The sequence below is a fragment of the Balaenoptera acutorostrata genome, chromosome 2 (genome assembly GCF_949987535.1).
Source record: "Balaenoptera acutorostrata chromosome 2, mBalAcu1.1, whole genome shotgun sequence".
NCBI classification, from domain to species: Eukaryota; Metazoa; Chordata; class Mammalia; order Artiodactyla; family Balaenopteridae; genus Balaenoptera; species Balaenoptera acutorostrata.
This window is the reverse complement of record NC_080065.1, coordinates 174,198,961-174,222,235: the sequence shown is the minus strand read 5'-3', so window position 1 is coordinate 174,222,235 and position 23,275 is coordinate 174,198,961. Positions and strand designations below refer to the sequence as shown.

Here is a 23,275-nt window from a genome sequence, read left to right as displayed (position 1 = left end):
TCTGGGGCTCTCCCATCTCAGCCCCTCACTTGAAAGGCTCTTCAAAATTATCGTTTATATATATGCATAAAACTGAATCACTTTGCTGTACACCTGTAACTAACATAATATTGTAAATCAACTATACTTCATTTTCTTAAAACGATCATCTTTTTTTTTTTTTTTTTTTTAAGGGGACTTAATCAGTGAAGGCAGTTTACAAGTAGAGGGGGTTTTTTTTGTTTTGTTTTGTTTTGTTTTAATTAATTTATTTATTTTTGGCTGTGTTGGGTCTTCGTTTCTGTGCGAGGGCTTTCTCTAGTTGTGGCAAGTGGGGACCACTCTTCATTGCGGTGCGCGGGCCTCTTATTATCGCGGCCTCTCTTGTTGCGGAGCACAGGCTCCAGACGCGCAGGCTCAGTAATCATGGCTCACGGGCCCAGCCGCTCCGCGGCATGTGGGATCTTCCCAGACCAGGGCTCGAACCCGTGTCCCCTGCATTGGCAGGCAGATTCTCAACCACTGCGCCACCAGGGAAGCCCAAAACGATCATCTTTTGATCAGCGAGGTCATTTTGTGATTGGACCATCCCCTCGTCCGCTTGTCCTCAACCCCAGGAGCACTGGGCAGTCGTTTGGGGGGTACTACTGTCATCTGGTGGATGGAGGCCAGGGATGCTGTTTGACATAATGGAATGCACAAGACAGTCCCCCTACAGCAAAGAATGACCCAGCCCCAAATACCTGTGGTGCTGAGTCTGTCTTCTAAGCATGCATTCCATCTGTGGCTCTTAAAGTGCACCTGCGTCAGGGAGCCCCAGCTCCTGTTGTGCTCATGAGGATGAGTGAGCACGTCTGCTGGGAGACCGGGGGCTGCTCTGCTGCCCCAACACTTGACTTCTCATGGATGGGACTCGGCAGTCAGGGAGAGCCAGGCCCCTTGCTCAGCCCCTGCACCCAGGCCAGGAACCCACTCCAACAGCGACAGCTTTAACACAGGTCGCCAGGCAGCACCTGGGCCCGAGGCCCGCAGTGACACCCAGGCCTGTGTGACCACACTGTCAGGGCCATTGAGCAAGCCTGTGGGTGGGGATAATTTTGAGACACACCAGGCGTAGCACACACTGTGGATTGGCAGCCCTGAGGGTGGGCTTTGGGCCCACTTCCCGGCCCAGCTGCTGGGTGTCCTTCTCCCTCCCTCCCCACGCCTTGCTTCAGTGACACAAGGATCCAGTCCATGAGCTCTCCAACTTTCCTCCCCTTCTCTCTCTCTCTCATTTTTTTTTAAATTAATTAATTAATTATTTTAATTGAAGCATAGTTGGTTTACAATGCTGCGTTAGTTTCTGGTGTATAGCGAAGTGATTCATATATATGTGTTTGTGTGTGCGTATGAATATATATATATATATATTCTTTTTTAGATTCTTTTCCATTATAGGTTATTCCAAGATATTGAATATAGTTCACTGTGCTATACAGTAGGACCTCGTTGTTTATCTATTTTATATAAAAATAAGTAGTGTGTATCTGTTAATCCCAAGCTTCTAATTTATCCCTCCCCCCCACCCCTTGACCCTGAAACAGGTGAAGCGAGAAATCTTAGTGGAAGTTCTGACCAAAAGAAAAACGGTGACCTCCAATGACAAACTCATCCTTCCCTATAGTCTCAGCGAGGTGAGTGCTGCCCTGGGCTTCCCAGGCCCAGAAATATGAGTGCTCAGGGCAGAGGGGGAGTCCTTTGGGAACAGCTGGCATGGGTAGTCTTTTTCCTGTCCCTAAAGTGACAGAGGAGAACCCTGGCGGCACTCTGGTTTTCACGTGAGCTCAGGTGTGGCGCAAAGCAGCCTATACAGCTCGAAGGCCAGAGCCGGGGCCACGTGTGTTGGTGTCTACGTCCAGCTGCTCAGCGGGCACGCTGGTTCTCACCAGCAGAGGATAGCCACCTGCGGCCCACAGGCCAAACTCGGCCCACTGCCTGCTTCTGTCAATAAAGCTTTATTTTCATACAGCCACGCCCATTCATTCACATGCTGCTCTCCTGCTGCAGCGACAGAGCTGGCCTGCAAAGCTGATCCTATTGACCCACTGGCCCTTGCCCAAAAAAGCTTGCCGACCCCAGGGCTTGAGCATGACCTTTACAACCGTTGTGTGGGTCCCTAAATCTTGATAAGGCACCTCTCCCTGGCCTTTGCCCCAGCCTCGATGTTTTCTCTGTGATGTGTTTTTCTTATGTTTTTACACCTCTAGACTTGTAGCTTGGGGAGCAGCAGGAAAGTACCTAGCCACGGTGGCGGGGGGCGGGGAAGGATTTTTAGCTGGTGGTGGAAGCTGCTCAGGCATCTGAAATGGGTACTGCAGACAGCTGGAGCCCCCGTGGGCAAAGGCACCCAGCCGTGGTACGTGAAAGGTGCCGCAGGTCACCTGAGCCTGCAGCACGGCTGCTCCCCAGAGGCGCCAAGCTGAGCAGAAAAAGACCAGGTACAGGGCTGCGTCCTACACGGCTCCATTTCCACAAAACCAGAGGGACTCGCTCTAGATCTTGATAGCAGGCCAAGTGAGTCTCGTCACAACTTAGATCTGAGAACACACAGAGAAGGAATTCCTTGTTTGTAAATTAGACCCCAACAAGCCTTTTTAAAAAATGGTAAAGACCGTCACTGCTTTTAGGCACCCAGTGGTGGGGCCCATGGTGCTCCCAGAACCACAAGGGACCTGGCTTTGAACCCAGCCCAGCCTCCTGGTTCGTTCTCCCACGGTGCCCTCCCTGAGCCTGCGTTCCCACCCCAGCAGTCCCCAGGGTGCTTTGAGGCCAGCCGGCCCATGAGAAAGACTTGGCCAAACCGCAGGCTGCCAGGTCAGGGCTTCACGCTTCATGCTTGGGTGGGCCAGGGCATCCAAGCTGACAGGACAGCATGCAAAGTGAGAAGGGGGCTTGTCAGATGAGTTGGGTGTTTCAAGTCACCACTTCAATCTCCCTGTGCATACAGACCTCAGGGCCTGCCCTGCCAAGGTGTGACACCCCCTCTGTGCCCACAGGCCATCACCGCCCGCGACTCCATGGCCAAGTCACTATACAGCGCCCTGTTCGATTGGATCGTGCTGCGGATCAACCACGCCCTCCTCAACAAGAAGGACATGGAAGAGTCCGTCTCGGTGAGGACTACACACCCTCGGCAGGCAACCCATGACATCAGCTGCAGTCAGTCGGGCATGGGCCAGTTCCTCCCAGGCCAGGGCCAGGGAACCAACGAGATGTGATTCTCAGGGCCCAGCACAGAATGAAAACACAGGACTCCAGGCTTCCACTGCAGGGGGTACCGGTTCAATCCCTGGTCGAGGAACTAATATCCTGCATGCCATGCAGCGTGGCCCAAAACAAAACAGAAACCAAAAACCAAAAAACCATAGGGCTCCTTGTTTAATATTACAGGTTCTAAGGCCCCCACCACCAGACAGGTTGCTCCTGAGGGAGGGCCCACCAGTAATAACCATCCTCTCTGTCTCCCCCAGTGCTTGTCCATCGGGGTCCTCGACATCTTTGGGTTTGAAGACTTTGAGAGGAACAGTTTTGAACAGTTCTGCATCAACTACGCCAACGAGCAGCTCCAGTATTACTTCAACCAGCACATTTTCAAACTGGAGCAGGTAAGGAAATACCATCTTATTTGCCCATTCCACCCAAGGAGGAACAGAATGAGCCAGAACCAGGATCTCCCTTGGGACCTGGTTTGTCATCAAACCCACCCCAGAATTTTTCTCTGCAAGAAAAGGGACAGTCTGGGAACATTCCCACCCAGCCCAGGATGAGGCAAACGGCAGGAATATTTGGGGCCACAGGTCAATTTTGTACCTTCTGTCTGCTCAGATATGAAAGTCCTTTTGGTGGGAGAGAAACTGAGTTGCCTTGTAAGGATTTGCTTCAGTCAACAATAAAGATATACCGTCTTACGCATCTTCTCACTGAGAAATAACCAGCCGTCTTTACCCAAGTATCATCCTTCCCATGATTGATTCTGATGGGGAAAGAAAACTGATGGGTTTATAGAGATGTTTAGCTAGTTTTACTATTACGCCTTTTGGCTGAAACTCACATTTCTCACTTGAAATATGGCTGGTCCGAATTGAGTTGTGCAGGAAATGCAAAATACATAGCAGATTGCAAAGACATAGCTTGGGGGCAAAAAGCGAATGTAAAATGCCTTATTGGTAATTTTTTATGTCAATTACGTGTTGACATACATCATACACCTTGGGTATGTTGGGTTAAATTAAGTATATTGGTAAAGTTAACTTCACCTGTTTCTTTTCACATTTTTAAACATGGCTGTTAGAAATTCGAAGTGACATGGGTCTCTCACATTATATGACTATCGGACATTGCAGTTCCAGAGCAGGGGCCGCCCAAAGTTATTGGCACATGGCCACGCCCATTTGTTGACATAGCATCTGTGGCTGCTTTCACGATACAACAGCAAAGCTGAGTCATCGTGTAGACACCATCTAACTTGTAAAGCCTAACATATTTACCATCTGGCCCTTTACAAAGAAAGCTTGCTGACCCCTGGGGGGTTTTACGTGTGATTTTCAGCACTTTACTGTGATACAGTAAATCCCCTACATTACAAATGAGTTCCGTTCCAAGGGCGCATTTGTAAGTACAATTTGTTCGTAAGTCCAACAAAGTTAGCCTAGGTATGCAACTAACACCATTGGCTATATAGTACTGTACTGTAATAGTTTTATAATATTTTTCACACAAATAATACATAAAAAACAAACAAACAGGGACTTCCCTGGTGGCACAGTGGTTAAGAATCCACCTGCCAATGCAGGGGACACGGGTTCGAGCCCTGGTCTGGGAAGATCCCACATGCCGCGGAGCAACTAGGCCTGTGCGCCACAACTACCGAGCCTGTGCTCTGGAGCCCACGAGCCACAACTACTGAGCCCACGTGCCACAACTACTGAAGCCCACGCGCCTAGAGCCCGTGCTCCACAACAAGAGAAGCCACCGCAATGAGACGCCTGCGCACTGCACCGAAGAGTAGCCCCTGCTCATTGCAACTAGAGAAAGCCCGCACACAGCAACAAAGACCCAATGCAGCCAAAAATTAATTAATTAATTAATTTTAAAAAAAATAACAAACAAACACAAAAAATAAAGAAAACATTTTTAATCTTACAATACAGTACCTTGAAAAGTACAGTAGTACAGTACAACAGCTGGCATACAGAGACTGGCATCGAGTGAACAGGAAAGAAGGGTGACTGGAGGAGGGAGAGGAGGTGGGCGATGGTAGAGCTGAAGGATCGTCAGCAATAGGAGACAGAGGGCAAGCTGCACAACCACTTGTAGAGGACACACGCATGTGACAATGTACGCCAGACACGTGAACTAACTTAAGTGATTGGACATGCAAATGCACATTTGCATCTTTGCAAGTTCGCAACTTGAAGGTTCGTATGTAGTGGACTTACTGTAGATGTTTGAGAATGTGCGTCCCTGTGGCTAACTGTTCATTTATTGAATAATTTTCTATTTTTATTGTTATATTCCTGTTGGTACATTAATGTGCATTCTGTGTTACTTGCACATTTATATTTAAATATGTACAGGCATGCGTAAATAAAACATGTTTTTTATGCGACGTGTGCTACGTAAATATTAACCTGTCCATGAAATGATGAACTTACCGGATACCCCTCGAACCCTGCAGGAGGAGTACCAGAGCGAAGGGATCTCGTGGCACAACATCGACTACACGGACAACGTTGGCTGCATCCATCTGATCAGCAAGAAGCCCACTGGCCTCTTCTATCTCCTGGATGAAGAGAGCAAGTGAGTGTCCACGGCCCAGTGCGTCCGCTGGCACTCATTCCGGCTCTGCAGCCCCAGAGCCTTACCCCAAATCCATACCATCCCAAGAACTTCCAAGTTGCTCAGACTCATGCGGCCACAAATCCTGACCTCACGTTTGCAAAATACAGTACCATCCACCACAGAAGTATTAACACTCGAGATAGCTATAAACTTGGAAACACACCCTCCTGGGAGTCCTCGGGAAAGTATTGTGGGACCTGACTCTAGAAACTGGGCACGGGCTTGGTGCGTCCTTGCAAAGGGCAGGGCATGGAATCAGGGGCCCAAATGCGAGACTCTCCACCAAGCCTGCCGCCCCTCGTCTGCAGGACACGATGAAGGCTGAAGGTATTTTTAAGGTGCTTCATGCTTGGTCACCCAGCCAGAGTTCCTGAAATCGCAGACAGCCTAAACCAACAGAAATGTATTCTCTCACAGTTTTGGAGAAGTCCAAAATCAGTATTGGTGGGCTGAAATCAAAGTGTGGGAAGGGCCACCCTCCCTCCAAAGGCTCTAGGGGAGGATGTTTCTTTGCATCTTCCAGCTTCTGGGGGTCCAGGTGTTCTTGGCTTGTGGCCATATCACTCCAATCAATCTCTGCCTCTGTAGTTACATCATCTTCTCTCTTTCTGTCTCATCCCCTCTTATAAGGACTCCAGTCCTATTAGATTAGTGCCAACCCTAATGACCTCCCTTTTTTTTTTTTTTTTTTTGGTCATACCACCACGCAGCTTGTGGGATCTTAGTTCCCCGACCAGGGGTTGAACCCTGGGCCCTCAGTAGTGAAAGCTCTGAGACCCAACCACTGGACTGCCAGGGAATTTCCCCCTGATGACCTCATCTTAACTTGATTACATCTAAGGTCACATTCACAGGTTCTGGGGGTCCGGATGTGGACAGTCTTTTTATCAACCACTTTATCAGGCCCCTTGTTTGCTGCAGAAGTCCCCTCAGGGCTGGTGTGAATCAGGCGTACCTCTTGTCTCAGACCAAGTCCCGTCCAGGACAGGACACATCCATCCTAGGCCGGGATCTGGGGAGAGAATGTTTAGACACGGGAAGAGGCAGGGTGCTAGGAAGGGCTAAATCATCACTCCCAGGAAACTCCCAGAGCCGAACCTGGGGGAAGCGTGCAAGACAGGGCCGGGCTGAGCAGGGTCGGATTTGTCTTTGTTTAAAATCTTGCTATTTAAAGAAAAAAAAAAAGAAAATCTTGCTCTTTTAGTTCATCATGGAGTTGGGGGAATGGGGGCAGGGGCGGAGAAGGCATTGAATTGAATTTTCTAAAATAGTGCGTTAAAATGTTATTTATTTCCACAACTGAGTGAATGGATCTCTCCCTCTCCACACCCTGGCCCTGGCAATGACATGCCTTGTAGCTACAGAATCTCCTCCTCTGCCCCCTGTTAAGCCATGGAGCCAAGCATCGGGGATTTGGAGGCACGTCTTGCTGCCCGTGTTTTGCGGTGAGGCTGGGCAGAGGCTGGGGATGCCAGAGCTGGCTGTGGCATTTCCTTCCAGGGAGGCCAAAATAGCCAGGTACAACGGCTCCCTTATTCTGCCCCCAGCCCCCCTCCCTGCTTCATCCCGGTCTCCCGGCCCCTCCCTCTAACAGAGGAGCATGGGCAAGACCCACTCCAAGACACAGCACCCAGGTGCAGATGGGCCTGAGACCAGAAGTCACCCCATCCTGGGATTATTCCAGGAGCTGCCCCTGGTAGGCCCAGGTCCCAGTCTTGCCTGGACCGCACGTTCGCGTGAGCCCTGGGCTGCTCTGCCTGTTCCAAGTTTGCTCCGCAGCCCCAAGTGCATCACTTTGCTCGCGGCCTCTTCAAGCCAGGTGGCAGGTTCCCGGCCCTCGGCCCCGTGCTCAGCCCAAGCACCCGCCCCCCTCATCCACGGAGGGCCCGCGACCTGCAACACAGAGCGGGTGACCGGCCGCAGTTCCTGCAGTTAAAGGTCTTACATCCTCTTCCCAGCTTTCCCCACGCCACGAGCCAGACCCTGCTGGCCAAGTTCAAACAGCAGCATGAGGACAACAGATACTTCCTCGGCACCCCCGTCATGGAGCCGGCGTTCATCATTCAGCACTTCGCAGGGAAAGTGAAATATCAGATCAAGGTACGCAGCCATCCGCTGCCATCATCAGTCAAGTCACGCTCTGCCCGGGAGGCGGGAAGGGGACCGCGTGGGTACCCTGGAGGCCCCTTCCCTCTGGCACTTGCTCCGTCCCTCCTCTTTATTGCTTTTGCTGGGCGAGGTTCCAGGGCTCTCGGACCCAGTGTCAAACCCCTGGCTCTACTGTCGAGGGCTCCACGGGCAGGAACCACCTCTCTGTTGTTGAGATGCACCGCCCACTAGCCCTTCCCGTGCTGGCCCCCAGGGCCTCGGCCGGCACTGGCAAGGGACCACCCGCCTCCATCATCCCTCCTGCCACCCCCCCCCCCCCCACCAGGACTTCCGGGAGAAGAACATGGACTACATGCGGCCGGACATAGTGGCCCTCCTGCGGGGCAGCGACAGCTCCTACGTGCGGGAGCTCATCGGCATGGACCCCGTGGCCGTATTCCGCTGGGCGGTGCTCCGGGCTGCCATCCAGGCCATGGCCGTGCTCCGGGAGGCCGGGCGTCTGCGGGCCGAGAGGGCTGAAAAGGCTGCAGGTAGGAGGGTCCCCAGGTCACTGTTGAGAAGAGAACGCTTATAGTCCATTGCAAAGTGTAAAATTTCATTGCCTTTAGCACATTCCCAAGGTTGTACAACCAGCACTTCTGTCTGGCTCCCCAAACTCTTTTTTTTCTTTTCCATTATAGTTTTTTGCAAGATATTGACTATAGTTCCCAGTGCTATACAGTAGGACTTTGTTGTTTATTTTATATATAATAGTTTGTATCTGCTAATCCCAAACTCCTAATTTATCCCTCCCGCCACCCTTTTCCTTCGGTTAACCATAGGTTTGTTTTCTGTATCTATGAGTCTGTTTAGTAAATAAGTTCATTTGTACTATTTTTCAGATGCGACATATAAGTGATAGCATATAAAATTTGTCTTTGTCTGACTCACTTCATTTAGTATGATAATTTCTAGGTCCATCCATGTTCTGCAAATGGCATTGTTTCATTCTTTTTTTTTTGGTAATCTTTTATTTATTTATTTATTTATTTTTGTATTTACTTTTGGCAGTGTTAGATCTTCGTTTCTGTGCGAGGGCTTTCTCTAGTTGCGGCAAGCGGGGGCCACTCTTCATCGCGGTGCACGGGCCTCTTCACCATCGCGGCCTCTCTTTTTTTTTTTTTTTAATTGTATAGCTACTTTATTTATTTATTTATTTATTTTTGGCTGTGTTGGGTCTTCGGTTCGTGCGAGGGCTTTCTCTAGTTGCGGCAAGTGGGGGCCACTCTTCATCGCGGTGCGGGGACCGCTCTTCATCGCGGTGCGCGGGCCTTTCACTATCGCGGCCCCTCCCGTTGCGGGGCACAGGCTCCAGACGCGCAGGCTCAGTAGTTGTGGCTCACGGGCCCAGCTGCTCCGTGGCATGTGGGATCTTCCCAGACCAGGGCTCGAACCCGTGTCCCCTGCATTAGCAGGCAGATTCTCAACCACTGCACCACCAGGGAAGCCCACGCGGCCTCTCTTGTTGCGGAGCACAGGCTCCAGACGCGCAGGCTCAGCAGTTGTGGCTCACGGGCCTAGTTGCTCCGCGGCATGTGGGATCTTCCCAGACCAGGGCTCGAACCCGTGTCCCCTGCATTGGCAGGCAGATTCTCAACCACTGCGCCACCAGGGAAGCCCCCTGTTTCGTTCTTTTTTATGGCTGAGTAATATTCCATTGTGTAAATATACCACATCTTCTTTATCCATTCATCTGTTGATGGACATTTAGGTTGCTTTCATGCCTTGGCTGTTGTAAAGTAGCTCCCAAGGTCTTTTATCGTCCCAAATGGAAAGTCTGTAGCGGGGTGTATAATTTAACCTCCTCATCCGCACAAGGCAGGAAGGTGTGTCACCACTTTTCTGTGAGGATAACCTGAGGCCCAGAAGAGCTGAGTGCCTCCCCCAGGGTCACTCGGCTCCAGATACCAGCCACGGCATGCCGTTTTAGGAAGGGTGTCGACTAAAGGAGGACCAAAAGGTTAAAGCCTTTATGAGAAGCAGGAAATAGATGGTGCTGTTTTGTGGGGAATGAAACATTTCACGGTTCCCCGTTCTGCCCAAATTTGAGTGTCAGGCCCTTTTTTTTTTTTTTTTTGAAACGGGCTCAAGTCAGGATCACAGCCTCCATGGAAAAGTTACAAAGCCCTTCAGCTGCAGGCGACCCCCACCCCCCAAACTTCATCTGCTCTGTGTCCCCAGCAGGTCTGGGCAGCTCTGGTGCCCGAGGTCACCTGGGAGAGCTGCAGAGAGGAGCCAGCACCCCATCGGAAAAACTGTACCGGTGAGCGAGACCTTGATTTATCCCAAGTGAAGCCAGTAGGCAGCGGCATTGTTTAAAATGGCGCCAGAAACCCGACACTCTGAACCCAGGTCGGGGCTGACCAGAATAAGGAACACAGCAGCCGCTTGAACCAGAAAGACCCAGAAGTAACGGCATCTGGTGGCCGCATTTCTGCGAGGCAGGCCTCGTGCATCATCTGCGTTAGGGGGATGTGGGCGGCTCAGTTTACAAAGGATCTTTTCATGGCCGGTCGTGACCGTTGGCGGGTGGGGCCAAAGGGCTGCTTGTCTCACAGAGCAACAAGCTTGATTTAAGAGCACTTCCGCCCTTAGCCTGCCTGGGGTGTCCCGAAAGCCGATCGGCTAAGTTACTTCACTCTCAGTCAGAAACACAGATGCACCATTGCCTATAAGGTGACACAGGGTGTCTTGTGGCCACCTAGCAATGGCCAAGGGTCCTGCACGTACCCCAGTTGCTACTGAGTGTAAAAGTGAGCGGGCTTGTGCTTCCAGGATTAAAAAAGGCTACACTGGACAGACATCTGAGGCCATGACAAAGCCAGGGGAGGGACCTTCTGGCAGCCTGAGAGAGGCAGGCTACATTGAGAAGGGACCACTTGGGCCAGACAAGGCAGGCAGGGTGTGCTAGCCGTGGGGGCAGCATGTGCAAAGGCCCTGGGGCAGCTGAGTCCCCAACCTCTTTCTCAAGACTCAACAAATTCCCCAGGAGCGAGTCACTAAATTTCGAAACATGAAAAAGTCATTTTATTTTTGAACACTTTATAATAAAAACTCCCTCAGGAGATTCACAAACGCATATGTGTGGAGGTAGAGCTAGCACCTAGGTAAGTGACCCCATGTCGTTTGTCTGAAAGCAGCATGTCATTTTCCTGCTTTTAAAAAGGTGCATTTTTAAATCAGCTTTTTCACCCAAAAGGAGGCAAGAGAGAAAAAAAAACCACTTCCCAGTATTTGAAAGTGGCCCCTGACCCACTTGGTCTCCCCAGGGCCTGGCCCCCGGGCTGCGAGTCCTGCCCCAAGAGCGCATTTAGTTTATACAGATTCTCCCTTTCAGCTGCTCAATGCTAGATTTCTCATTTGACGGCTCTGAGGAGTTCGATATTAACGCTTTTGAGGACATCATTGCTTTCTATGAAAGCAAGAAGTAAGTAGAAGCAAGGGCCTTCGAACCCAAGACCAGGGAGGCACGCCCAGAGGAGCCGTCATCCGAAGTGCTCAGCGCAGCATCCAGAGCAAGAGAGGGGATCGACGAGCCGAGGGGCACTCTCGCCAGCTCTGGCCATGTCGGGGAGGTGTGGGCTGAAGCCAAGGGCCTCGTTGTCATCAGGAGCTCTGGCCGCTGCACTGACCGCTCAGGGTGTGGAGGTGAAACGTGACCCCTCTGTTGTCTTTGCTCTGTGCCTCCCTGGAGGGTGAGGGAGCAGAGGTAAGTGTGGCCAGTCCGGCCCTGGGCATGGTGCATGGAACACAGACAAGGGGCTGCCGATCGGGGTCTTCCCAGGCCAACTGCTCAGAGCTTAAACATGTATTTAAAATAACTGGAACGAGGAATTTTTACAAAAGAGAGAAAGTCCCAGCTCATCCTGCAGCCATCACTACCTACCTCATTTCTAGACGTTCTATCCAAAACATTTGTCATCTAGACATTTTTGGCGAATGTCCATTTTCAGAGCATTCAATTTTTGTCTCTAAGCCATTCTCATCCTCACACCTAAAACGTATGCTCAGCCCTGAACCCACGGCGACTGAACAAAGGAAAGCTAATAAGGTTGAATTTTGGGGGGTAAGGATCTTCAGCTAGGGTTTCTCACCCTTGGCACTCGGCCGGGTCACCCGGTGGTAGGGCCGTCCTGTGCACTGCAAGGAATTGAGAGGCACCCCTGGCCTCCACCCTCCAGATGCCAGTAGCGCCCCCTCCCCCAGTCAGGACAGCCAAGCGTGGGGGATGGGGGCAGGGGGCGGCATGGCCCCCGGTTGATAATCCGCGTGTGAATTCCAATTTATTCTTCCCAAGGCATTTCTTGAAGCCCACAAGGAGGCAGCCCACAGAACCACCAAGAGAAACTAATCTGCTGCTTCCCACAGAGACCTCCCCGGTCTTCTGTTTTCAGTAGCCCCTTGATACTTTTTACAGACTCCAAGAGGCTCTTAAACGTGAGGCCTTTTCCAGCGATCCGAGATGCCATGTTGCAAACTCTGTTCAGCCGGAAGTGGCCCCAGCCCCCTGCCTCCCGGGAGGGCTGAACCCCTCTTCTTGGTGCAGGAGGGAGTGGCAGCAGTGTTCAGGCTTCCCCCAGCTGCATGTTTTGGCTCCAGTGGCCTGGGGACGGTCCCGACCGTGCCAGGGACCCCGAGGTGGCGGGCCCGCTGCTCTAACTTGGTCTTCTCTCTATCACTGCACCCCTCCCCCCCACCCAGCGATTTGCATGACCAAATCATCAAGACCATCAAAGGATTGCCCTGGCAGGGTGACGACCCCCGTAGGCTTCTCCAGTCCCTCAGTCGGCTCCAGAAACCCCGCACCTTCATCCTGTGAGTCCCCCCTGAGGCTGTGGGCACCCCCCGCTCCCCCACAAGTGCAACGACCGCCTCCCCGCTCCGGACCCCCGGCCCGGCCCACGTGGGCTTCCTGTAACACTGAATCAGCCGCTCTAAACGCTGCGCTGCCTTGTGGTTCTGTTCTCACACCGGCCGTCGCTAAGTGGTCCTCGTAACTCCCTCCCCGGTGTCTGCGCTGTGACCCAAATCCTTGCCAGCTCCCCAGTGCCCAGCACAGCTTCACAGGAATGGTCCCCCACGAAGCATCTGATTTTCTGCCCCCAAATGTGCAGAGCAAGGCTTGCTTCCCCTCGCCCCACCCCCGCCTTTGCCACTGTGAGCTTATAAAGAAGCCGTCAGAAGCAGGGTGTGCGATTTTGCGGGCCTCCGCGCATCCCGTGACCCTGTTTTGTGGGCGTGATGTGATAAAAAGGGCCAGAAGCCACACAGACTAGGTTTGGACCTCCCACTAACTCACTGCATGACCTGAGTGCTCTGAGCATTTGGCCTCTGTCTGCAAAGCAGGGGTGATGATTTTCATACCCACATACCAGGTGGGCAGCAGCCTCAACCGATGGGCACAAGCAACCGCTCGGGGCTCAGGCCAGCAGAGAGCAAAGCTTGTGCCTGCCGTGGAGCCTGTTTGCAAAGTCATTTTTATTATGCCTTATTCCACCCCACCGGGATTAACATGAAACCTGACACACACATAACCTCACAGCCGAGCATCTTGCAAATCTGTGGGGAACCATTTCCTCAGCAGGTCTTAAAAACAGGCCAAGCTGCAATTTTTTAAAAACTCTTCCTCTCCTCTGCAAGATTCCATAAATGTCTAAGAGTGTGGGGTTCATCCCCCCTCCCTTGGCCAAAAGATCAGCTTTCATTTTTAACCTTCTGCCAGTTCGAGTGCAAAGGCTCCGCTACCCAGGCCCCATCTCAGTTCTTTGCGAGACAGACCCCTGCCCTGCTGCCGGGGCGGGGGTCCGGAAGGGTCTCTGTGGACCGGCTTGATGTTTGCCAACGTGTAGCAAATAGAGCCGGGACACCTGGTAGGCGTCAGAGCTTCGCGGGATCCCCCGAAGCCCCATTTGGGGCATCCCACCATCGTTCTGTGAGATCCCAGCTCCCCCATTGCCGGCCCTGTGCTCTGCCCTGTAGATGACCAGCCGCCCCTTCTCCCAGACGTCCAAGTGGCCCCAGACCAGGTGCTCCTGCCACCCCAGGGGCAGCCGCTGGCCCAGTGAGGCCGGTGTGCACGGTCACAGGAGCCTCAGCCCCCCACACGTGTGTAGGGCGGCCCACCAGGTCCCCGGCGAGGCGGCGGCCTCGTTGCACTTGTGCCTCCGGACTCTCTTCCTCCCTCTGTTCTCGCTCCATCTAACCCGCAAGGTGTGGCTTGCTGAACTAACCCAGATCCAGACATCGTGTTCCTTCCGTTCACAAAACCATTTTTAATATTTTGACAGGAAAAGTAAAGGTATCAAACAAAAGCAGATCATTCCAAAGGTAAACACGTGCGACACCGTCCGACACCGCCTTGCGAGCGCCTGGCTCAAGTTTTTCTGGAAAACTGGGGCAGGGGGCGGGAGGTGGCTTTTAACATCTCAAGCTTCTTTGATTCCTTCCCTTTCCTATCATCTCCCCCGTCCCCTCTAGAAAACAGTGTCTCCTGTTGAAATGATACAGAGGTGTCTTTGGGTTTCCTAGAGGCAGGGCCTGTGATGGGGATCTTTGCACAAGTGGTCTATAAGGGGGAGCTCCCAAGAGAAACCCGAGGTGGGGGAGGGAGGGAGGGGGGAAGCAGTCTGGGCAGGGTCTGGACTGAGCCAGAAGGTGGGCTCAGCCTGATCCCCCGGGGGGCCCAGGAGTGTTTACCACAGAGCTTAGCTCGCCAAGAGGCGATGGGACCTTTCTGTCATATCCCCACATCAGGGCTCTTTAGCTGCGAGCCACCTCCAGAGGGCGGGATGGCTGCAGCGCCTCGTGGGCGTCCAGGGAGAGGAGGCCCTTCAGCCAGGGTGGTCCTGTCAGGAAGGGGGCAGCTGTGCACCGCTGGCAGCCAAGACCCCAGCAGCCGGCCTTGGGTCAAGTGCACCCAGACGCTCTGTCTAGCCTCTACGTACAGCGTGCAGACGGAGAGTAAAAGCAACCCCTCAGTCTGGCCAACAGGTGGGACAGCGCTAGTCCCCCTCGTCAGCGACAGTAAGGGTTGGCCCATGAGGGAGGGCTGGCCGGATAAGCGCACGTGGAAACACAGGGTGCTTGGCATTCCTTGAGCTGCGAGGAAGGAAGCCAGCACTCCGTAGCTCTTGGCTTCTGGGCACTCGGGCCACAAGAGGCTGTAATCAGCCCACCCGGAGGCAGCGCCATCCACAGGACACAGCCCAGGCTCAGTCCCCCTGTCACCCCCACCAGGCCCACCTGCCCCCACCCTGTCTCTGACAGCACAGCCCCAAGACTGAGCCTCAGAGCTGCCACCCGGGAGGGGCATTGTTGTAGCTCCGGGGACGTCCGAGAGGCCTCTCCCAGTGCCCACTGGGGCTTTGGGAGGGCAGGCCGGACCCTGTGTGTCTATCCTAGAACCTGCTGGACTGCAAATCCCTGAAGCTCATCATCAGTATGACCCTGCACGACCGCACCACCAAGTCCCTGCTGCACCTGCACAAGAAGAAGAAGCCGCCCAGCATCAGCGCCCAGTTCCAGGTAAGTGGCCCAAGGGGGCAGGAGCCGGTGCTGAACTCAGCCTGACACTCACGTGGCTGGGTCAAGACGAACCCAACACAGGCAGCCTACTGTTATCCCGGGGGCTCCTGACCTCGTCGCAGGTCGACATTTGGGGTTGGGTCATCCTCCGTGGTGGGGGCCGTCCTGTGAGTTGTGGGGTGCTGAGCAGCGTCTCTAGCCTCCACCCACCAGATGCCAGTAGCGTCATCCAGTCATGACAACCAAAAAGTCTCCGGATCTTGCCAAATTCCCCTGGGGTAACAGAATCACCCCTGGTTGAGAACCACCAAGTTAAAAGAGTCATGAATCAGCACATGAGTTGATGTGACCACCGAACTGTGTCCTTAGGTCATGTTTCCCTTTTTTTTACCTGGTTGCCAGGAAGCTCAGGGACACTTTCTTTCTTTTTTTCAGTGGGGTCCAATGGCCGCTGGCCCTTTTTTTTTTTTTTTTTTTTGTAATTACCTCATGTAGGAACTTCCACAAATCCTTTTTGGAAACCGCAGGCCAGAGACTAAAACCACTGCATCCATGGTCCCTTCTGAGGCTGACCCGTATTTTAAATCCCTACAAAGAGTCTATCTGGTTCCACCACCTTCCCCTCACTTTTCACCTGAGGCAGAAACAGGAGCTGGATGGCCCTGGGAAGATGGTGGCTCTCAGCCATGGGGACCCCTCAGCTCCCTTGGGGGCTCCCCGGGGTAGCACAGCCTCTGGTCAGAACGTCCCGCTGCAACCTCCCATGTCCCACATCAGCACAGATGCCCCCCCGCCGATACAGGCAGGTAACCTGGCTCCCCCCCCACCGAGGAGTGTGCCCCTGGGGGTCCCAGCTCAGCACCTTCCCCCTCTCTCCCCAGACGTCCCTTAATAAGCTCCTGGAGGCACTGGGGAAGGCAGAGCCCTTCTTCATCCGCTGCATCCGCTCCAACGCCGAGAAGGTGAGGGGCTCCCACGTCTCCGGGGAGGTGAAAGCCAAGCCGAGGTCTGGTGGCTCGGCAGGGGGTGTTCCTGTTGGGGGGGGCGGTGCTGAGAGGGGGGAGGGTTGGTCAGGAGAATCCTCAAGGAAGCAAGTGTCCACACAGGTTTCGGGAACTGTAAACGTGTGCTGTAGCCGGCTGGGGGTAGAGGGGGGTCAGCAGGAGGCAGCAAGGGCAACCTGGTGACCAGCCAAGAATAGAGACGTCGTCTGGAACATGGTGGGGCCCCAGAGAAAGTTTGTTTGAAGAGGGACAGGTCGGGGGTGCTCTTCAGATATATCCCAAAGGCAATATGTGCAGAGAATGTGCTGGAAGGGAGAGGCTGAAGTCAGGCAACAGGAGCACAGAGCCTGCTGCTCATCCTGAACTTTCTGGAAAGACAGAGCACCAGTGGGGGCCCACAGTGGCGGACTCAGCCCTTGCAGCCAGGCTTCGTTCTCCCCAGGGGTCCACTGGCCACTCCATCCCCTCAGGGACTTTGCTGGAGGCCATTTGGGACCTGGGCTCCCTCCCAGGCACAAACCGATCTCCGAGCAAGTGCCTCCTGGCCACTCTGTTCACCCACGCTCTCTGTCTCCACTCCTCCTGTTTCCCTGCCTCTCCCCTGCTCCTGGGACGCTCTGCTAACGTCCAGAGCCCAGCTTGGCCCTGCCAGGTGCCACGGCTTTCCGTCCCCAGGCAAGGACCTGGACTCACCCTGTCTCCCCTCCCTTCCCATTCCTGGTCCCCCAGTGGCGTCTCAGAGATTTCTGTCCCCCTTCCCTACCTTCCACCAGCAGCAGAATCGGGCCTGTCTTCTCCACCCATTTGGATTTTGCCTCAGCTTTGGGCAACTCGGGAAACACTCCATCAGCACCTGCTTTGGACAAGGGCCATGCCTGCAGATCATTCTTTGCTGTAGGGGGCGCTATGCTATGCTTTTTAGTGTATTGAGTAGAATCCCTAGTCTCCAAGAGCCCACCACGTACCAGAAGCCCCCCCCCACAACCCAATCATGACATCCCTCCCCTCATGCCATTCCCTCCCCTCCATCCACTTAAAATAACCCCCACCAACATGGAGTCCAGGCCCCTGAGCTCTGGGCTGGAAGCTCACTGATCCAGCCTCCTTTCAGCCCCTCCTCCCCCTCACCCCCACCCCTCCAGCAGCAAGCGTCTCCCTGCATCCCTGTCCACCCCTCGGCTTCCCCTTCCTCCTTCGGGCCTTCACCCAGATGCTCCCTGCCCGTCCTCTACTCGGCCCTCAGGACTCAGCCCAGGGTCCCCTCTCCTATGACACCTCCCACAGGGGGCCCAGCAGTGTGTTCTGTCTGCCAAATCCCCACTGCTCACCCTGATACGTGGCACAGGGTATGAGTTTAATAGGTTTGGGAAGGGGCCTTTAGGAAATAACTCTTTGCAGCAAATTATCTTGAGTGAGGCAGTGAGAAGTGGCATCTGTCTCCCGGACAGCAGGGAATAGAGCAGATCAGATGGCCAAGTTTTCTAGAAGAGATGAATGCCTTAGGCATCACTGCTGAGTGGCCCCATGTCTTTATTCCAAAAAAAAATGTCTGGAGCAAGGAAAAAAAAAAACAGATCCTCCAGGTGCCCACGGCTGCCAGGTTGGGGACATTCCCGGATCAGCCCCAGCCCACAGGTGTGCCCTGACTGCATCCGTATCTGGAGTCCTGAGGGAAGGCAGTCACGTGGGAATAGACACCTCTTCCCAGGGATCCCGTCCCCAGCCACCTGCAGGCATCTGCCCTGATTGCTCGATCCTGTTTCAGAAAGAGCTGTGTTTCGATGATGAGCTGGTGCTGCAGCAGCTGCGCTACACAGGCATGCTGGAGACCGTGCGGATCCGGAGGTCGGGCTACAGCGCCAAGTACACGTTCCAGGTAGGATGCTCTCCTGCACATGCGTGGCTGCCTGGGACACTAACCACCTCCAGAAAGAGTGCTTCTATGGAGCATGAGCCTGGCAGGTTACTTTCCATTAGGGTTTCTCCATGCTGGCTGGCACTGTTGGCATTTGTACCAGATCATTCTCACGGTGGGGGACATAGTTCCTCGCAAGAGGTGTGTTAAACCAAGTGGGTAAAAGGGAACTGCACAAGCAGATCCCTGTGCAGCTCGGCCCTTTATTTAGCATCTTCTGTAATACACACTTTTATACCCAGCTCTTTTATTCTGTCAACCAGCAGCAAGGGGGCCCTGGTTCCTATTTTCCCAGTATGGAAACTGAGGCCCAAGGAGGTGATGACTTCAGAGATTACTCCCTGGGCTTTCTAGAAACACAGAAGATCACCAGTAACCTCAAACTGGTGAAGACCAAATTACAGCAGTTTCTCAACCACGTCACCATGGACACTTGGGGCTGGGTCATTCTCTGTGGTGAGGGCCGCCCTGTGCACCATTGGGCGTTGAGCAGCATCCCTGGCCTCCACCCACAAGATGCCAGGAACACTATTCCCCTGAGTTCTGACAACCCAAGATGTCTCCATGTATCACTGAATGTCCCCAGGGGTCAACATGGCCCAGGTTGAGAACCCCTGGCTCATGCTGGGAGCTGGCAGCAGCTGTGTGGCGCTCGAGTGAGCCCTGGGCCTGAAACCAGAGGTGGCAGCGCCTGGTCCCCATTCAGGCTTTACCCATATGGCCTCAGGGACATGGCTTCATTGTGGCATGCCTCCCCTTTTCATCCACAGAATGGGAATATCATTTTTCTGAGCCTGCATAAATAGGAAAGGCAGATTACCGAAAAGGAAGAAAATGCTGGTGTGTCTCATTAATGGCTTGGCTCTTAAAAATTTGGCGTAATTGTTTACTTAAAAAGGGCATACCTTGGGACTTCCCTGGTGGTGCAGTGGTTAGGATGCCGTGCTTCCACTGCAGAGGGCAAGGGTTCTATCCCTGGTTGGGGAACTAAGATCCCGCATGCCGTGCAACGCGGCCAGAAAAACTGGGGCAGTGGGGGGACATGCCTCCAGCTACGATTCAGCCTTATAATGAGCCAGACTGTGGGCCCCCCAAGAGCAGCTCCATCTCCTGGCTGCCCCCCAACAACGCCAGCACCCAGCAGGTCCTCAATGGTCACTGGCCGACTGACTGAAAGATCGGTGCTCTATGTCTGCGACAGTCTTTCTTAAGCTTTAGACTGTTTCAGAAAGTCCAAGATTTTAGCTTTGTCAGTACTGTTCACATCAAACCAAGTTTTGCCTTCGGAAACTCGGCTTGACCAGGGAATTGCTGGAGCCCCCTCTTCTTGTCGGGTGGCAGAAACACTCACGCAGATTCTCCTTTCTCGGCCAAAACCACCCAGGATTTCACGGAGCAGTTCCAGGTACTGTTGCCCAAGAATGCCCAGCCCTGCAGGGAGGTTATCTCTGCCCTGCTGGAGAAGATGGACATAGACAAGAGGAGCTACCAGATCGGCAAGACCAAGGTCAGTGTTTGCACCCCTCAGGGTGGCTGCAAACTGTCCCCCACCTTCTGCCACACACAGGGTCCTCCCACGGCCCAAGCCACTCACTGAAAAATAAGGGGCTCTGCTGAGGAAGTGCGTTTTTTGGGGCCCAGCACGTTATTTCTTCCTGGAAGGCAGAGGGGCAGACCTAAGGTGTGGGGCTCAGGCATCAGACCATCACACCATAGAACAGGATGTTCAGGAACTTTTTAATGTCTGGCAGCTCCCCAACAGGGCTCTACCAGATGTGACAAGTCCCCTCACAGCGCCCCAACGAGTTAATCATATAGAGTTACCATGTAGCCCGGCAATTCCGCTCCTAGGTATCAACCCAAAAGAACTAAAAATAGATGTGCAAACAAATCCTTGTACATGTATGTTCATAGCGGCACTAGTCACTTGCCAAAAGGTAGAAATAATTCATGTATCCATCAACAGATGATAGAGAAACAAAACGTGGGTCATTCCCTTAGTGGAGTATTATTCAGCCCTGATACACGCTTACGTGGATGAACCTTGAAAACATCATGCTGAGTGAAAGAAGTCAGACACAAAAGGCCACAGATTGTGTGATCTCATTAATATGAAATGTCCAGAACATGTAAATCCATAGAGACAGAAAGCAGATTAGTGGTTGCCAGGGGCTAGGGGAGGGGGATTAGGAAATGACTGCTAATGGGCACGGAGTTTCCCTTTGGGGTGATGGAAATGTTTCAGAGCTAGATAGAGGTGATGGCTGCACAATCTTGTGAATGTACTAAATGTCACTGAATCGTTCACTTTAAATGGTTAATTTTATGTTCCGGGAATTCTATCTCAATATTTTTTTTTTACAAAAAACTCCCCTTGGTCAGGTCAGTCAGCACACCAGCTTGGTCTCACGCACTCCCGGGGTGGGCCAAGCAGACCTGCCGGGTACAGGGGTTCTGGAGGCCATGTTGACCCCTCCTGTGCCTGCTAGGTTTTCCTGAAGGAGACGGAGCGGCAGGCCCTGCAGGAGACACTGCACCGGGAGGTCGTGCGGAAGATCCTGCTCCTGCAGAGCTGGTTCCGGATGGTGCTGGAGCGCAGGCACTTCCTACAGATGAGGCGGGCGGCCGTCACCATCCAGGTCCTGAGGGGGCCCGTGGGGCCGGGGGCGGGGGTGGCCGGGGTCTCGCCCTCCCAGCCCCTGAACGCCCCCTCCACTCTCAGGCCTGCTGGCGGTCCTACCGCGTCCGCCGGGCACTGGAGAGGACGCAGGCAGCGGTGTCCCTCCAGGCCGCGTGGAGGGGCTGCCGGCAGCGGGCAGCCTACCAATTGCAGAGACAGAGCATCATCCGCCTGCAGAGCCTCTGCCGGGGGCACCTACAGCGCAGGAGGTGAGCGGAATGGGACCAAGCCCCCTGCACCCCCCACCAGAACATGCCACTCACCCAAGGGTTGCCTGAGACACCGTCTGGCCAGTGGAGCTGTCTGGACACAGGGAGGCTGAGGAGAGGCTGGCAGGCATCTAGCCATCTGGGCACACAGGACCCTAGAGAGACGCTCCAGGGCTGGTAGGTGGCACCTACTGGCAAAACCCCAGGTCACCATTGGCGGTACTCAGTCTCTGCCAGGGACCCCCACACCACCACTGCACCTGCCCACCCCAGGCAGGTTGGCAGAGCACCTGGATTCAGAGCTGGAGGGTTCAGGCCACCAGGACCAGCCATCGGGGGCTCCCCTCACCCCCGCTCACACACGAAGCCTGGGAATCCACCAGGCCAGGGACTCCAAAGGAATTCAGATCCCTCCCACAACAGACCTAATAAAGGTCCCCCTGAACCAGCCAGGCAGACGTGGCCATGACAACAAGAGGCCACTCCGTGTCTCCCCCTTCCCTGGCTGAGGAGGCTCTGCCTTTCCAGAAGCATCTCTGAGGGCCAGGGTCTCGCCACATGCCACCTGGCCCCCCACCCGTGCACCTGCAGGTAGAAAAGGGGTCCCCGACGCCCTGGGTGGATTTGTTCCTGAAACCACCGCCTTCACTTTCCCCCCACCAGCTTCAGCCAGATGGTGGCAGAGAAGCACAAGGCGGCGGAGAAGGAGAGGGAAGCCCAGCGAGCCGCCCGAGAGGAAACCGCAGAGGCCGGGCTGGGCTGGGCAGCTGGGCAGGAACCCGCGCAGGGCCCAGAACCATCCAAGGACGGCGAGCATTTGGAGCTGGAGCCCGAGGTGTGGCCCAGTGACGGGTCCCCCGTGGAGAGCTCCCAACCGGAGAAGGCGCCCCCAGCCCAGAAAAACGCAGCCGAAAGTCACGAGAAAGTGCCCAGCAGCCGGGAGAAGCGCGAGTCGCGCCGGCAAAGGGGGCTGGAGCACGTGAAACTCCAGAACAAGCACATCCAGTCCTGTAAGGAAGAGCACGCCCTCAGAGAACCTTCCAGAAGGGCCGTCCCAGAGCCAGAAGAGAACCTCCCAGAAGACAGAAAGGAGGACAGAGAAGATGAAAGCCCTCGGGACGCAAGGACGGACACAGGGATGGCTCCTGAAAAGCAGCCCGAGGAGCCCCCGCAGCCCGCGCCGGGCAGCCCGGTCTCAGCTGAAGCCCAGGGCGGGAGCCCCAGGCCCGGCCACGTGGAACGACCCACCAGCCTGGCCCTGGACAGCAGGGTCGGCCTGCTGGCCCCCGGTGCCACCCCAGAGACTCCCAAGGACAAGAGCAAGCCTGGGGTTGGCCCGAGGGCCCAGGACAGGCCCGAGAGCCCAGGAGGCTCCACCCAGATTCAGCGGTACAGGGACCCGGACGCCGAGCGGCTGGCCAGCGCCGTGGAGCTGTGGCGGGGCAAGAAGCTGATGACAGCTGGCCCCAGCACCATGCTGAGCCAGTCCCTGGACCTCAGCGAGCGGCACCGGGCCGAGGGGGTTGCCCTCACGCCCACAGAGTAAGCCCTGTACCCTCCTTTCTCCAAGGGCTGGGGTGGGCGGGCAGGGTCGGGGGATACATAGCCAAAGCCTGGAGCAGGACCAGGGCAGCACCATGCGTCCCAGAAATGTGTGAGGCTCTGTGCCTGAGAGCTGACGCCAGGTGGGTGGGAGCCCCAAGGAAGAAGGGCCCAGGGGGCGGGGAAAGGCTCGGGGAAGACGAGGCACCTTCCGGGGACCCTGAAGCCCCTGTCCAAATGGGCCCAGTTCACACAGAAAGCCTCCAGCCTTGTGGAAGGTGGCCCCTTGGGTTGAGGTCCACCCCCCTCCCCAGCCTGCCTGGACCTCAGTTCCCTCATCAACAGTGGGAGTGATTACACACACCCAGAGGCTGAAAGAGCAGCTCTCGAC

The 23,275-nt window shown here is 54.5% G+C and overlaps 1 protein-coding gene across 9 annotated transcripts in view; it reads left to right on the top strand.

Moving 5' to 3' along the window:
* The window catches only part of MYO9B (myosin IXB), a 90,381-nt gene that overhangs the window by 53,790 nt on the left and 13,316 nt on the right, over positions 1 to 23,275 (top strand). For 3 of the 9 annotated variants that reach the window (XM_057540109.1, XM_057540107.1, XM_057540116.1), the window contains exons 8-24: positions 1,566 to 1,655; positions 3,018 to 3,134; positions 3,492 to 3,626; positions 5,699 to 5,820; positions 7,821 to 7,962; positions 8,297 to 8,501; positions 10,192 to 10,273; positions 11,348 to 11,437; positions 12,712 to 12,825; positions 14,298 to 14,337; positions 15,412 to 15,534; positions 16,416 to 16,496; positions 18,304 to 18,414; positions 19,838 to 19,960; positions 20,943 to 21,092; positions 21,176 to 21,342; positions 22,006 to 22,884. In XM_057540109.1, the coding sequence (XP_057396092.1) occupies positions 1,566 to 1,655; positions 3,018 to 3,134; positions 3,492 to 3,626; positions 5,699 to 5,820; positions 7,821 to 7,962; positions 8,297 to 8,501; positions 10,192 to 10,273; positions 11,348 to 11,437; positions 12,712 to 12,825; positions 14,298 to 14,337; positions 15,412 to 15,534; positions 16,416 to 16,496; positions 18,304 to 18,414; positions 19,838 to 19,960; positions 20,943 to 21,092; positions 21,176 to 21,342; positions 22,006 to 22,884 (2,771 nt within the window). The remainder of the gene's footprint in view (positions 1 to 1,565; positions 1,656 to 3,017; positions 3,135 to 3,491; positions 3,627 to 5,698; positions 5,821 to 7,820; positions 7,963 to 8,296; positions 8,502 to 10,191; positions 10,274 to 11,347; positions 11,438 to 12,711; positions 12,826 to 14,297; positions 14,338 to 15,411; positions 15,535 to 16,415; positions 16,497 to 18,303; positions 18,415 to 19,837; positions 19,961 to 20,942; positions 21,093 to 21,175; positions 21,343 to 22,005; positions 22,885 to 23,275) is intronic. The other 6 variants (XM_057540108.1, XM_057540111.1, XM_057540110.1 and 3 more) reach the window with 6 other exon arrangements.